The sequence below is a fragment of the Coturnix japonica genome, chromosome 4 (assembly GCF_054131305.1).
Source record: "Coturnix japonica strain WE chromosome 4, WE-NBRP24, whole genome shotgun sequence".
NCBI lineage: Eukaryota > Metazoa > Chordata > Aves > Galliformes > Phasianidae > Coturnix > Coturnix japonica.
The window spans coordinates 60,413,318-60,429,340 of NC_140666.1; the positions used below are offsets into that span (position 1 = coordinate 60,413,318).

General features: G+C 40.6%; 1 protein-coding gene across 1 annotated transcript in view; it reads right to left on the reverse strand.

The window, feature by feature from the left end:
- Window positions 1–12,319: 12,319 nt before the first annotated feature.
- ENPEP (glutamyl aminopeptidase) overlaps window positions 12,320–16,023 on the reverse strand; it is a 36,791-nt gene continuing 33,087 nt past the window's right edge. Inside the window, exons 18-20 of the mRNA XM_015861991.3 lie at window positions 14,516–14,656; window positions 13,442–13,520; window positions 12,320–13,227 (exon numbers count right to left, since the gene is read on the reverse strand). Of these exons, the coding sequence (XP_015717477.2) occupies window positions 13,078–13,227; window positions 13,442–13,520; window positions 14,516–14,656 (370 nt within the window). The 3' untranslated portion in view covers window positions 12,320–13,077. The remainder of the gene's footprint in view (window positions 13,228–13,441; window positions 13,521–14,515; window positions 14,657–16,023) is intronic.

The window sequence follows — 16,023 nt, forward strand, 5'->3', positions numbered from 1 at the left end:
AGTGATTACTTTTTTTCCTAAAGACTTGGCAAGGGAGGTGTGTTTGGAGGAGGGATAGAAGGAAGAAAGGTAGCTTAAGAACAAAGAGAAGGGTGATTAATAGAGTACAACCCTCTTTATCTTCTTTGCCTCCAGATACCAAAAATATTCAGGTGAGTAAGGAAAAAGGCAAGTCAGCGTTACATCCCTGATGAGAGCCTGAATCAAATGAAGCAGGCTTCCAGATAAATCCATTTTCTTCTTCAAATAAATATATTCAAGAAGGCACAAGCTTGTCAACTTGGGCACTAGACTTATTTTTAAACATTTATCTAGTCAGCATGCCAAGCTCCCAGATATGCTCACCAGCAAAATTCTTAAGCCCAGAGCTTTATAGCTGCAGAAAGTGTCTCTTGTCTTTCTTGGGAAATTCACTGTTTCGGCCCTGTCTGCACACAGAAGCTGTGCTGTGCTGACTGCTCGGGCATAAGAGCAGCAGCACAAGCTTTCCTCTCTTCCCCCCCATCGTGGCTGCCATTATACTAACATAAAGACCCCATACTGGTATTATTATTCCTCGCCAGGAAAAGGAATGAATTGCAAGCACCTTCCTGACACTGTAAGTGAATTGATACCAGAAGCTGTAGACGCAGTTAAAAGACCCCCCTCGTGCTTCCCCATAAAGTCTCCCACGCAACCGACACAGTTACACTTGTACAAAATCTACCTGTAGAGCAGGCTTTCATGGACTAGGAGTCTTTACTCCTTTTTAATCCACATAGATTACCAGCAGCGCACTGCTAATTCACATGGCAAAGGGCAAAGGGCTTTCTGCAAAGCACTGCTTCTTCTTATACTAGAAATAGATGAACCCACTTTCCTCCAAAGAACTGATTACTTGATACCTTTGTGGGTTTTGTATGGCACTCTGGCCATGTGAATTGCACATAGCTTGGTGACTGTGAAAGCTTAACCTCCCTTCCTCCAACAGCGTGCAGAGAAAGCAGGAATTTAAGTTCAGGATTGCAAATAATACAACAAGCTTCTTCTTTTAATAGGTCATATTTCTGTTTTTACACATAATATCCCACATTTTAAATGAACAGATACACAGAGCTTTCTAAAGTTTTCCTGAGATGTCTGTCACATTAAGAAACACAATTTCCAGCAAAGTGGCAGAACATTTTAATGAGAAGCAAAAAAAAAAATCATAAATATGTTAAGGGCTAACTTTACTGTGTTGACACAGCTACTGATCCTTGGTCCACAAGTAAGTTCTTGTGAGATAGACAAGTAAACTTAAGGGAATTATTAAATATTAAAGGATCCCATTTACTTTACGTACAGAACTTGTGTCTTTAGGCACTCTGGATTTTCACTAACAGAAATTAAGCAATTCAGAACATAGGCTGGTGCTGTTGCTTCAGCCCACCTATGCTGCAAAAGCCATTTTAAAGCATGATATGTTCTTTAAGTACAACCAGCCATTCATTTACATCAGGATTATTTGACCACGTGCAACGAAGACAGGCACTGCAACAATTCTAAGACAACAGAACAACATATATAACATGACTGGTGATACTAGAAGTGATGGGAAGTCGGAGAGGTAACACATGAAGGCAATTTGTGACCACCTTAATCCTTTTTTTTTTTTTTTTTAACTTCCTCTGGAATTTGGAATTTTCTTTGTGGGATTTTTCTCACAGCAGTGGGAGATCTCTGAGTAATTAACTGAAGATGCTAACATTTTTTTTTAGTTTCTAATACTCTGTATACCAACTCAGTGACATTATTCAAGTAGTTAAAATTAAGCTCGAACTTCAGGATCTTGCTGAAAGAGCCAAATAGATTTTTCATTGCTTACTCAGCAAAGGAGTTACATCAGTGCTAACAAAAAGGGTTTATGCATGAACTGATTATTAGTCATGTTCTGTCAGTCTGTCAGATTTCGCTTCCTCCTTGCCTGATTCCATATCTACTAAATCTCCATTCACCTGTAGATTAAAGCAACTAGGGGGGAAAAAAAAGGCCTGGATTTTTTTGTGTGAAGTATTACCAGAAAATCTCAGTCGGGTATTAAAATGAAAAAATACTGTGGATTAGTAGAGATTAAGACTACAGAGAGTTATTTTCTCCCAATATTAATTCGTATTTAAGGGGAGCCCTAAATCTGAATTTGCTTGTGCTTGTAATTCTTATAAAAAGTTTTCAGTTAAAACTGAGATTTTATTTTCTTGACAGTAAAATGCCCATGACTGCAAAAGGAAGATTGTTTTTTTTTCAGGATGTGATGGAGATAAATATTGCACCATCCCTCTTTTCCTCTTCTCTTCCTCAAACTCTGTTTCAGCTCCTTAGGCTATGACAAATGATGCTTAGGTCCAGGATCCCTCAGTATCACAAGTGCAGTTTCCTTAAGCATAACATCGTGCTCTCTGTACCAGTACACTTCCAGTGTCTACAGTGGAGTGCATACTTCCATCCAGCCTGCGTGCAGTCTCCTGAAATGCAGCAAAGCTGTAGTTGTAAGTCAGTTGTCTACACGCATCAAATTTGAGAAGTAAAAATAGATTTCTGCTAGGATAACATGCAGAGCCAACATCATCACCAAACTTAACTGTGATGTTGATAATATCTGCTAACAATTATAACTTTGATCTAGTGCTGTATTGTACATTCCATAGGGATAGTGATGTTAATGTGCTCTCATGTGTAGACCTTTTCAGCTCCAGTTCTGTACATTTTATCACAAGGCTGCCACCCCATATACAAAAAATTCCTCTTTTGTGGACCAGATGCTAGGTTTAGGGCTTTTAAAAGCTGTATCCAAGATCCACAGAAACAAACAGATTAAGTAATTTTGCATCCAGTAACTCTTTTCTTGGGACATGAAACTAAGAGCTTTCTTCTGCACACCCACAGATGCACAAAGCTGATAATTTTGGAGATGTAGAGAGACTGCGTCCCCACACTTCACTGAAGCACAGAGGCAAGACATAGTTGAGGCCATTGCCAGGACCCAGAAGCTAACAGGTACTTGGGGTCAGGCTTCATAAACACAGTCAGTATTAAATCTGTATTGTTTGCTTACACCGCAGTGCCTCAGGTCTCTGAGAACCTTACTGTGATAGGCACTGTACAAGTCCAGAGCAAACTTACCCAGCTACGGGCAACATAGAGCTGTGACAGACTTAGAACACATCAGTAAAACATATTGTTAAAAATATTTCAAATAGCCTCCCCCAGCCCCCCTTCCCCATTTTTTTAGCAGTAACACCCCTTCTTACTCCCTTTGGAGGGGAGACCTTGACAGGAACTAAATAAATGATTACAGAAGAGTGTTTATGACACAACATTAAATAATGATTTATGTTGAGAGAGCCTGAGTGCTAGCAATACATCTAAGAATCTTGATGCACCTGAAAATTTATTTCCTGTTTCAGACTATTATATATATATATATATATATATATATATATATATATATAAAAGAGAATATATTTTTATATATTTATATGCATATATATAAGAGAAAAACTCTTAGCATGTTTTAAAGTGGAAGAAAAATTTCACATTAAGTGTTAACAAAAGTGATCTGCAATCCCTTCAAAACAGAGCCCTCTACTAGAAATGGGGACAGAAACTGCTGTAGGTGTTCTAGCACAAAAAACAGCATAAAAGAAATCATCGCCATGTGCTGTATGGATTCCTTTCCTCATTCAAAACTTATGGTTTCATAAGTCAGGATTTTTAATCAGCCCTGTCTTTTCTCCATTCCTCTGCTTTCTCTCCTTATGTTAAAGTGCCTATTTGCTTCAGAACAGCCTTCTTAATTCTGACCTACCGGTGGCCCAGCTAAGCGCTGAGCTAATATTGACTAATATTTCAAAATAAATTGCTCCCTCTAGTGAGCCTGCTGCAGCATTGATGCTGGTGGATGGTGCTCTGCACGGCTCCACAAAGCCTGGCCCGTGGTTGCTTTGGTGCTCGCTCCAGACTAGCTCCCAGGGAGCCTTGCCTGGGCAAGGAGAGACTGATAAGGCCTTCAGAGTTTAAGATAATATTATTTTAAACAGGTTATGCCTTGTACGTCGTTAAAGCCTTCCCTTAAACAGCAGACTGGTTAACTAGCAGACTTCTGGAGAGCCACATGAGTACACTGAATACGGATCTCGTAAGCATGTGGGTGCCCTTTTTCTTTTTGATGTATTGGAGCTGCTCTGGCAGCTTGATGCTGCTAGTATCTCCTGAGTGGTCCCAGGCCTGGCAGGGGGCTTCACTGTTTTGCTGTGGGGCTGCTGAGGTTGCTGTGCTGGGGCATGGGCTGGGTAGCCCCTGGCAGAGAGCTCTTCTCAAGATGTGGAGTGGCATGGAGGCCGCAGCAGGCCTTGGCACAGACAGGCCATTACAGTGCTGCCGGGGCTGTCACAGGCAGCAGGGTCAAACCCTGGTCATGCTTCCCAAAGAGGGCATTTTCTTTAAAAGAGAAAAAATGTTTTTTTGTGTGGCGCAGATGGAATAAGACAAGAATTTGGAAGAAGCTGCAGCCACTCCTGACCATACTAGGAAGTGACTGCCTCGCAGAAGTAGGTCCAGGGGTTGTGACATGTGGCAGGACTTGTGCTTCACGTTTGCATTCCTGTCAGGGCAAACTCAGCCCCCCTCTGCAAAGATGAGTCATTCAGCACAAATAATTCTCAAAACCCCTCCTTGCCACCTCACAGAGGGACAGAACCTTCTACTCAGGACCCTGCGGCATTGTGACAAGGCCCCACTGCCCTGCCCAGTGCTGCTGGGATGGGTGACTGATGGCTGGATGCTCTCCCTCATGGGCCACAGACTCCCAACCTCCCTTGTGCTCCTCAGTCTTCCCCTTTTAACACTGCAAAGGTCTCATGGAGTCACTGGGGCCTGTAGATGTGGTGTTGAGCCTGAGTCCACATCCTGATAGCAAAACTCAGCTCACCTGGATAGCTCTTCGAGGTCAAGGCAGGTGCGTGCTTGTGGGAGGACAACATCCACAGACTGAGATGGCTGACCTGTTCCTCTGTAAATGCCATAATGACTGAAAGGCGGGTGGTAAGTTTTCTTAAATCAATATTTCTTAACCTCTTTTCATTAAGGAATGAAAGAACATATCAGTCTTAAAAGCAATGGATTAAACAAGACAAACACAAACCTGTTTTGGAAATACTGAGCTCAGACTGAAAGCGCTTTGTTGAAGGCTGTTGTCAGCTGGGCAGGATCATCCTGCACAGAGATGTCCTTTTGGGCAGGACATGGCTCCTCAACCTGGGCTCTGTCATTCCACAGACTATTCTGATTGTTGCATGGCTCTTGCTGCAACTCCATCATGTTTTGCTAAGTTCAGTGCGGTTATCCAGCAAGCTCAAGGGCAACTGCTCGTTTCCACAGCTCCTTGAAACATGTTTGTGTGAATGTTTATAAAAAAGTCAAGTTTGCAAAGAGCGGTAATGTCTTTTTAAGGAATCAGGTGCATAAGTGGAAAGAGCTTACAAATATATGTTGCAGAATGGTGAGTTGATGCACATTTCTGGTTGCTGCAAATGACATATGGCTGTTTTTGGAAAAACAAAACAAATTTGAACATAAACAAACAAAAAAAAGCCTTTCTTTGGCTGCAGACAGCTCCTTGAGGTAAAACACCCATCTCTCCTGAGCTTAGTGCATCTGCTGAGTACAGGTGTGCAGTTACTGCTGTCTCACTGTAAAACAGTAAAACACTGTTTGGAGAGTTTTACTTCCTGATCCTGTATAGCAGTGCTTAGCATTTTTTGAAACATAACTTGCATTTTTAGCAGTTCCTAAGAACTCATATGGCTAAGTAATATTTTCAAAGTGACAGAGGACCTTATGGCTTTGTTTTTGTGTGTTTTTGTTTTACATGCCTACGCATTTTAGCTAAATGATAACTGTTAATTTTAGGTTAAGTAGACTTATTCAGTGTTCCTTATCAGTGCCCATATGTCCAGTAACTGGTGTTATTCCTACGATCCTTAAGACAAATTTCTTTTCTTAGATGTATTTCGAACTATTAAGGACGCTGTGTTAAAACCCAGAAAATATAATGCAACGACTACTAACTGTCACTAGAGGCCGCTCTTAATACATTGTGGAGAAACAAAAATAGGAAACTTTCCTGCACGTTCCCTCGTCTCCCCTCCCATACAGGAGACTGATTTTTCTATCTTTCACGAGAAAGCAAAAAAGTTCATTTCTGTTTCCATGATGCTTCTGCATAATTAACCTATTTATTTCCATCCTTTTAAGCATAAAATCCTTCTAGATATTACATTCTGGTGAGATTAGGCAAGACATGGATAAACCACATATCCTAGATCAACAATATTTGGTTTTTTTTTTTCATAGTATTTTTAAGCTCCATACTGAGAAGTACTTGAGCAGTAGTAGCTAATTTATAAAATTAAATTTATAAATAATTAAAATTAATTTATAAAATTAAAATTATAGTAGCTAATTTATGTTTTAATTTATGTCTGGGGTAGCAATATCTTTCCTGTAATATAAACTGGATGCTATTATCTTTCTAATGTTTTCTGATGCTTGCTGTTTTCCACCCTTAATCTTCCCCATCTTATATTGCATTCATCTCCTGCATAAGGAGTCACAACTGAAATAATTTGAAAAATATATCAGTATTTTGTCTAGAGCTCTAAAATCACTTGTGTGGATCTATTAACATCTAAAATAGGCAATATCCAGGATAGGATATGTATGTCATCAGGACATGTACATCAAATTACTCTGGCAAGTCACATGCCTTTCTGGTACTCTGTCCTGCACATTGCTTCCACGTTCATTTGTTACTCCAGAAGGGTTGTTTGTTTGTTTTTCCTGAGTGAAACTACTTATCCATTAGATCAGAATGAGCAGATTGTTTTGGGCTAAGGAGGTGTTCTCCAGGCTATCAAAACACACCGTCGACCGAACATCTGTTCTCTGCTCTGTTCTCTTTTAGCCGTGCCTCTAAAGAAGTGTTTGTGAGGAGTGGTCGGTCCAGGATGCTCTGTTCTGGAAGCTGAATCGTGTCAGCAGAGCAGCATGCTCATATGAACAACGTTCTTGATCCTAGCCCTGACTTTTCTGTCCAAGCTGCTCTGGTGCCAACTATGACATGCTATTTGGCCACATACTTGATTTCCCTCTCCTGCAATCTGATCTTTGCCATGGCTGACCTTTCCATCGGTTGTGTTGTTTCAGTGCTAATCGTGTGTTGTTGGCTCTGCTGGCTGTTCTGTATTTGTAATAATGGAGTGACTGATTCAGGGTTCATTAGAACTAGTCCCTACTTGCATCAGCCTCTCTCAAATTGTGCAATGACATGCTTCTGTTTTGTGGCTAGGGCAATACCTGAGGGTGCAGTTTGCTCTGGTTCACCTCCTAGTTTGCACTGGTTCAGTTTCCTGCCTGAAGCTTGTCTTTCCTCTCTCACAGTCTGGCTGGGGAGCTCAGCAGCCTGTGTGCAAAGCCATGGGTCCTGTTATTTCAGGGCACATGCTGGGGAAGCACATTTTTGTTTGTTTGTTTTTCTCCTGAACTAAGGAGGAGGGGAGTGAGTCTGTGCAGCTTGAATGAAGCTTTGTTTTGTGCTGAGGAAATGAAAAGCTGAAATCTTGTCTAGCCTGACACAGAAATGTTTCCTTCCACAGGACCGAGTCTTTTGGCTTGAGGTCCGTGAAGTGGTGAGGTAAAAGAAGGGCCGCATTTACTAGAGTGCCAGAGCAGAGGAACACCCGTTACACGCAGCGGTTGGAGACCTTGTGTGGGAGGTGGTGAATTATTGTTTCTGCTGGAGAGAGTTTTTAACCACATGCCTTCCCCTTCAGGCTATTGCTCAAACCACTGTACTATAGAATTGTCCTATTGTGCTCAACATTTGTAATTGCTTAGGGCGTACTGATGCAGATCTGAGCTTATTAGCACCTCTGTGAAAGACATCCATCTTTACTTAAAATAATAATAAAATATAAGAGTCTGGTGCTCCTGTGTTTTCAGATGCTCAGTGACAGACCAAACTAGAAAGCTATTCATTTGCTTTTAATCCTGACTATTATTTAAGCACCATCTGGGAATCTGAAAGACCAGGTTCAGTATACTGTCATGTGGAAGAGTTCATGTGCATTTCTGTGGAGGAGACAGAAGTGAGCCTTGATCTGTTTGCTTTTGTTGTAAATGCTCCAGTCCAAAGGCAGCTGACAACTTTTCATCTGTGATTTTGTACTTTTAAGCACACAGTGTTTTCTCCATCTGAAGTTGCTTAACAGATGTGGGTGGGCCTTAATTTCAGTTTGATGAAAGAGACTATTTGCTAAAATAAATGAATCAATCTGCTTTTGGCTACCCACCAGACACCTGCAAAATTTGCTTCCTAGATTGCCACAACGACTATTTCAGCTCATGTGAACTTGACCAGTGGCATAACAAGTTCTTATAATGATGTTGTGAAACTTTTGCTCTGGCTGATGGCTACACTGTTTTCTGGAGAGCACCCTGCTCAAGGTGCAGACCTGCTACAGATATGAGACCTGTAGCTCTGGGGTATGTAGTCCCTGGTTGGATTGACTTCTTCACCAAAATGCAGTTTGCGAGTTCACCTAACAGCAGACAACACAGAATGGGAACGTTGTTGTGACAGGACCGCATATGCACTTGGCCTTGCACTCCCTGGAAGAAAATATATCCGCGATCAATTTCTTGCTCACTTCAAACTGCTTAAAAAACCCAAAAGTGCTGGAAAGGATTCTTAGAGGCCATTTCATCCATCTTCAAAGCAAAGCTAGCATGGATGGTTAAGTTCGAGTGAAAGTTGTATCACATATACAACTGCAGCATCTATTTCAAATTGAGGTTTCATTCTTACTAAGAAGATAAATCCTATACCCTTAGCCTTTCTCTTGCAGAGTTAGGCTCCAATCTTCTCTCATGTCTGGATCTCTTCCTTTCCCTGCCTGCCTGTTCTTTAGATGACCTGTACACATTGCTTCAGCATCATTATATCATCTGTAGGCAGGTGTTAGCTGACAGCAATCCCTGGACATCAATGTGTGAAGAAGAGAGTTGATATGGAGAGGTTTTCTGTATGTGAGGGATTACTAAAACAACTACTTAGGAGCAGGATTTCTCAGACAGTACATCACGACTGTGTTTTTCAGGGTTTGTTCCTCACTTACAACTTGGAATATATTCCAGGAATCCAAAACCTCTCTGACAAACTTTCATAGTGAACACACATAGCACAAGATGAAGTCTTAGCTTGGAAGTATAGTATTGCTGCTAATAGCAATGGCATGAGGCCCCGTCCTTCTGACCCTGCTGGGCTGGTCTCTCCTTTGCCTGCTATGAACTGATTTCCACCTTAAATCCTCAAAGCTGCTGGAAGATGCCATCACCCAAAACAGGGTTAGGTAGGAAATAGCTCTGATCGCTATAGGATTATTGTAGGGATACTTCCTAATAATGTCCTATTTCAACAGTGAGACATAGGTATATGATATTTCTTTCTGTCTGAACACATTGTAGAGATCTTAACTGCTGTCTTGGAAATGGCTTAGCTGAGGAGTTGTAGACCTCATGGAATTTTCATCGTTGCTATTCATTTTATGTTTTCTTCTGTGAGGTAATATAATTCTGTGGGGTTTCAGTTATTTCTTTACCTGAATCATCAAGATAGAGCATTTTCCTGTGCCTATCATGTTTATGGTCTCTTGAGGTCACAGGCTTTATAGGACACGCAGCTGTAGCTGATAGGAAAAAGATTTGCAAGGCTGGGGTAAGGCAACACTGGAACAGTCACAACAGTGGCCCCTCTTAAACTCCACATCGCACTTAGGTTACTCAAAGCATTTCTCTACTTCTCTGTGTGCAATAGTTTTCACTCTGGTACAACAGGAGCAGCAGAGCCTCCAAAAGCTGTGTGGGTCTAAGGGGCCAGCCAGTTCTGCATTCCCTCACTTGACTTTATCAGTGGAAATTCCTTCCTTGCTGATCGAATGACCAAGGCAAAATTATCTCTTTTTAAAACAGTTCACATTTCTTTGGATTCAGTTTCAAATTGGCATTCTTAAGCTTATCACAGACCATTTGTAAATGCACTAGTTCCTGACCGAAAGATTTAGCATGTACCAGATTTGTTATCCATCTAGGACAAACAGTCTGAAAGAGACACATGCCATACAGAACATTCTCCATGAACCATTTAGAGGTAGCAACAGCACCGCATAATCTAGAGAACATTATTTAAAATTGACAGGATCTTTATCCTGCTGTAAAAGCAGCCTTCTTCTGGGGCTTTTGGATTTGCTTCCACATTCACCTACCCACTTAAGATCAATGCAGACATCCAACAAACCTTTCTGTAACATCAAAAGCAGCCAAGTACTTGCCTAACATCTCTCTGATCCAGCACCACTCAGACACAAACACTGCACATGGTCCTCTTGTTCTCTTGAGTAGAGCAGGACTCTAAAGATGGGAGGCCATTGCTTAGTCTGGTACTTTAAATCCCCTTCTCCCTTTCAACACAGCAAGGTCATATGCTCAGTACTTGCTCAGGCTTGTCCTCAGCTCCCTGCTCCCAATTTGCCTTGGTGGTATTTTTCTGTCTTTCCAATTGACTTTTTTTTATTGTTGTTCTTTCCTTTTTTTTTTTTTTTTGTTTCCTACAACAGTGATACATAATACTGCCAATATGTGCCCAGTGGTATGTCTGTGGGATTTGCTTGAAGGCTTCTTTTGCTGGAGCTTTCCAGCACTGCAGTAAATCTTCCTGACTGCTTTCCCTGATGACAGCTTCCTACTGTAGCTAACGAGGTTGGCAAGCTTGATCCTACTCCATGGTAGTAGGATCTACATATAACAAAGGACAGAAATCTTTGGAAGTAACTATTTAATCTTACCTAATTCCCATAGTATCTCATACATTTCTTCCTATAGGGAATTGTGGCAAAAGCATAGGGAAGGCTGTAGGATCAGTCATTTCTGTCAAATTTCATTGTCTTTACTTAAAGGGGAAACTACTGATTTACATGCTTGAGCATCTTCATCTCAGTTCTGTATTATTACATGTCATGCTTGGCTGGAGTTAAAAACCTGCAGTCAAAGCATACAGCGCTGGTAGTACAAAGGAAATTTCTGTTAGCTGATCATACACTCTGCTGTAGAGTCACAACCTTGCAACATGCCAATAGCATTACAATGTGGGGCAACCAAACCCGTTTGTGACCTTGAAACCAAGAGAGGTGCCTTCTGTTGTTTCAATTCACTCCCTGGAAGAAGGAAACGATGAAAGTGAATTGCCATGTCTCTTCTGGAGCAGGTAGCTGAACAGGGCCAGCCCTCTCCCTACATCCTGACCTGCTGGTAGCTTGCATCTAGGTAGCTGCTTCACTCACGGTTCTCTACGTGTCAGAGTGAGCTGTTACAAAAGCTGGAAGAAATTGCTTGGCCCTTTGCTGACTCTTTGCCAGAGAAAAGAAGCTGGCGTTTACATTAAGTTGTTACTGTTCTTAGTCAACACCCTTTTGTATTTTGTTTACATTAGGTAAATGGCTACTGACATTTTCCTTTCACAGAATAACTGGCTTGGTCACCAGGTCTGTCTGGACTTGTCACAGCTGTTTGAGTATCTTGGGAGAGGCCCAAATCTATACCAGCCTGAAATCTCCTGGAGGAGTGGGGTGAAGTCTTTCCATCTGGGCCTATATATGCTTCTCTTGTACCCCAGAATTTCTTTACATTAGAGCCATCTCTTCAGTGCTATCCCTTGGAATGGAAAAAGGAAAGACAAGTGTTATTCCATGCTTCTATCATCCCATCCCCCCATAGTTTCCAGACAGCTGTGCCTCACCTCTCTCAGATCTATGAAAAGGAAGATACTTACAGGCCTGCTCCCAGGGCACTCAGACAGGGGCCAACTCAAGCTGGCTCACTCCTGCTGCTTCTTTCCACTCAGAAGAGCAGGGAAGAAGGCCATGAAGATGGTGCTGATGCTGATGTGTGCTACTTGTGCCATGTCAGAACACAACCCAGGGCAGGCAGGCAGAGATGCCCCTGTGCCTTCTCCAGACTAGCAGTTGACAGAGGGACTGGGAATGGAGAGTCATTTGTTTGCTTCCTTTGCTTCTGCAGTGGACTGAATTGCTCCCCCTACCTCATTTTGCTGTATTTACAGTTCTTCAGAGACAATAATTTTTTCCCCCTTTAAAGTCACTACAGCTGTATGTATCATAAGCTGGGCTATGAAACAGTTGCTTTTCTGCATGCTTTTCCTATTATTAGAAAAAGGCAAAATTCTGGATAGATTTTTAAATTTTATTTTTCCTTAAGAAAAGAGACAAAGTACCATCTATCTTGTTTGCAGTAATGGCTGCCACAAGTTTTTTTTAACAAGACTTAGAAATAAGACAAAAATAACCAAGACAACTGCTTCCCTAAGCTACAGAATTTCAACTAATAACATTGAAAAAGAAGCTGATAATATTGATCATTTGTGTACCTGTAGTTAAACTTCCAAAATTGGTGGAGGAGGAAGCTTAACTGGCCCTTCTGTAGTATAAGAAGGCAGAGCTAAATTCCAAATGCAAAATTTGTATGGATATAAATATAGGGGATGATTTTCAAGCGAAGTTAATATTGCTGCTTAATATCCAAAGGTCCCACAAGGTGCATTTGGAAAGGAATCCCTGAGTGTAGTAGATAAACTTCTGTATGAACCAAGAAGTAGATTTTCAGAGTGGTTCATGGAAGGTCTGAGACCAGCTTGATCAGCAAGGACCCCTTGCTGCCATCACTTCTGCCTTGAATAACTCGAAATATTTGTCCTATTTGTTCTGGAAAATTGATATCTCAAAATATAAAGGTATTCATGTGCACAAGTACTGGCAGGATCCAGGATCAGCAGCTATACAAACACTGCTCTGGCAGTGGTCTCCTGAGTGTCTGTAGAAAAAATAATAGACCTTGGTCCTCTAAGTTGCCTAGTTGAGAAATCCACATTGCTAAATATCTGAGGATCTGCATGCCCAGAATGAGTGCCTGATGTTTTTAACAAAGACTTCAAGGGCCTGTCCATGCCTCCAGCCACATTTGTATCTCCTCCTTGTTTTCTTTCAGCCACTGAATATTGTTCTTGACCTGCTCGATTGATTGACTCCTGGGCAATTCTCCTGCCCCAGCATTAGGATATTTCTCAAAGAAATTTTCCATCTGGAAAAGAGAGAGAAAAAGAACTGACATGAAGAAAATCATACTACTGTTGGGCAAGTAGGTTTTGGCTAAGTGAAATATTGAAGCTCAGGCTTGTAATACTGGATATAATTCATACTGCTGTACACACTTAGTGGATAAAAAAATCAAGCTTTCCAACTAGTAGGTTTCAAAATATGCCTTCGTAAAACTGAGAGAAATGCTGGCACCGTACCTGCCAAAGCTGGAGGTCAGTGTTGAAGTTCTGGCTGATAGTTACTATGCGGCCAAGGTTTCTATCATTGATAGTGAATCTAGGAAAACAGAACAAAACATCAAACAACATTTGATGCAAAACTGTTCAAGATAAATGGCACAATCAGTTATCCGAAGCTTAAACTTCTAAATGCAATATAACAGAACATGCACCCAAATTTTGGTATTTTTGGAAATACTTGAAAAATGGTGCTCCTACAGAATACCTGTACTGTTCTGAAATATGTCAACTAATGGAATGATCTTTTCTGTTTGTTTTATTTTGTTTTCTTTTTAATTTTACAGCCAGTAGCTTATTGTTTCACATTGGAAATTGTGTGTTTAAAGACTTTTTTTTCCTCTCAGGACTTCCCACTGTTTTGGAACCAAACTGCTGAGCAGCAGAAATGCAGTCAGGTTCACAGCTCTAGGCTGGCAGGTGTGTTTGGCTTCTGTGCCTTCACACATTGTTTAAAAGGGGAAGGAAGGAGAGTGAAGAGCAAAACTAAATGGTTCACTCGTAATTCAGCTGCTCATCTTTACCTATGCTGCTTGCTATCACCATCAGGAGGAATTTTAATATTACCTCTCTGTACACCATCTTCTTGTTATGAAATTTATAAAAAGAAAACTCTACATCAGCGTGAACACATGACTATTGCAGAGTATTTCTGTCCAATTGCAAGATTTCTACACACTGGTAGAACTTTCTATACTTTTTTAATCACTGCTTCTTGATAGCGGTTATTTAGGGAAATAATGGATTCTAAGCTAGCAACAAAATATTTTTTCATAGCAGGTGGCTACAATTATGTTGCATATGCTTTTTGGTTTCCATAATAAATAGGAGCTGACTATAAGAATCATTTGCTTTTATAGAAATTAAAGAACAATGTCAAACTTTGTCTTTCCATAAATAAATAAATAAATAAATAAATAAATAAATAAATAAAAGAAGGCAGTGATTATAGCTGTATAGCTGAAAATATAGAGTGGCCTGGCATATGAGAAGATGCACAAGTGAATGTAGATCCAAATGAGTTCCTTCACATACCTGCCAACTAAGTATTCCCAGTTAAGACGAATCCAGTCCCAGGCCATTGTTTTTCCATACATGTTATAGGAAATGTATCTCAGAACTGTGAACACATCTTGGCTTTTGATAAGGCTGGAGTTGTAGACGTATTTCAGATACCTAAGAGAAATCCCATAAGGATCAGTGTGAACCTTTTGTGAACGCCCAGGGAAAGCAAGTAGTAACTTAACACTTTCAATGGAGACTTAGCTGAGGAGAATGAAAAATAATGCAATGTTAGTATCTACATCTGCCAAGTTTTTGCCACCTCATTCAACAGCTTGTTTACAAGTAGTGATACTATTTTTGTCTAGAGCATCTGAAAGTTGAACTATGCTAATCTAAAATGTAACTATCTATATGTTGAGAACTGTATAATGAGATAATAGTATACTGAAAGAAACCTGAAGAATTAGACATCTCTTTAGGAAAGAAGCAGAACTTATACATCTTAAGCTTCTTTGAAATACCTAAAATCCAGTAGTATTTCAGTATTTTAATCATGTAGTGAAAACAATGTTGGAGCAGTCAGCAGCCCATCCAAACATCAAAAGTAGAATCACAGAATCATAGAATTACCCAGGTTGGAAAAGACCACAAAGATCATCAAGTCCAACCACAGCCTAACCATAGTACCCTAACAAAATGTAGCAGTCCAGGCTATAAAGATCTTTTAGGAACATGAGGACATGTGCTCATGCTGAAATCTGGGCTGTTGCTTTGTTTCTGAAATCCTTATTTACACAAATGAATTAGTCTGGGCACAGCCTGTCTGCATGTGCTGCAGTTATTCTCCCACTCACAGCACAAATAATTCTGGCTGGCAGAGGAGGGGGCCCTTACCATGCACATGTGCAGGGTGATAAGGACCATGGTCTTAGCTTCACAGTGGCAGCTATAGAAGATCACCCTTTGGCTGTTATGTGCTGGGATTAAGGCTGTTTTTTTTTTCTTTCCTATTTGCTAATAGGAAAGGCACAATTTTATCAACCTGTTTGCTCTGTTTCCCTCCTTTACTGTTTTAATAGTAAATTAATATATACATTCTCCCTAATTTAGGAGCAGGTCTTTATTTTCAGCAAATTTAGGTTGATATAGATTATTAATTTATATCCTCATCATGACAGTGATTAGTTATCAGTTGCATTTAGGTTGTGGCTGTTCTGGCTACAAAAATTATGAATAGAGTTGCATCCTACCACTATTCTAATTATCTTTTATATTAACTATTCCTGTATCTCCTATATTTTCTTATTCCATCTTGTCTGAACTTTCAAGCAGACTGCTCCATTTCATGATATTTAAACAAGGCTCCAACAAAGTGGTAAATGGCTTCAGTGAGGACATTTGCCAGCAGATCTGCTCTATGGTGCAACTACATGCCAAATTGTGAGATACACTTAAAGGAGTTGGTGCATCCCAGCAGAGTGGCAGGCTGGGGAGATGCTCGCTTGGTCTGACAGCTGCACAGACCAGTATATCCAGAT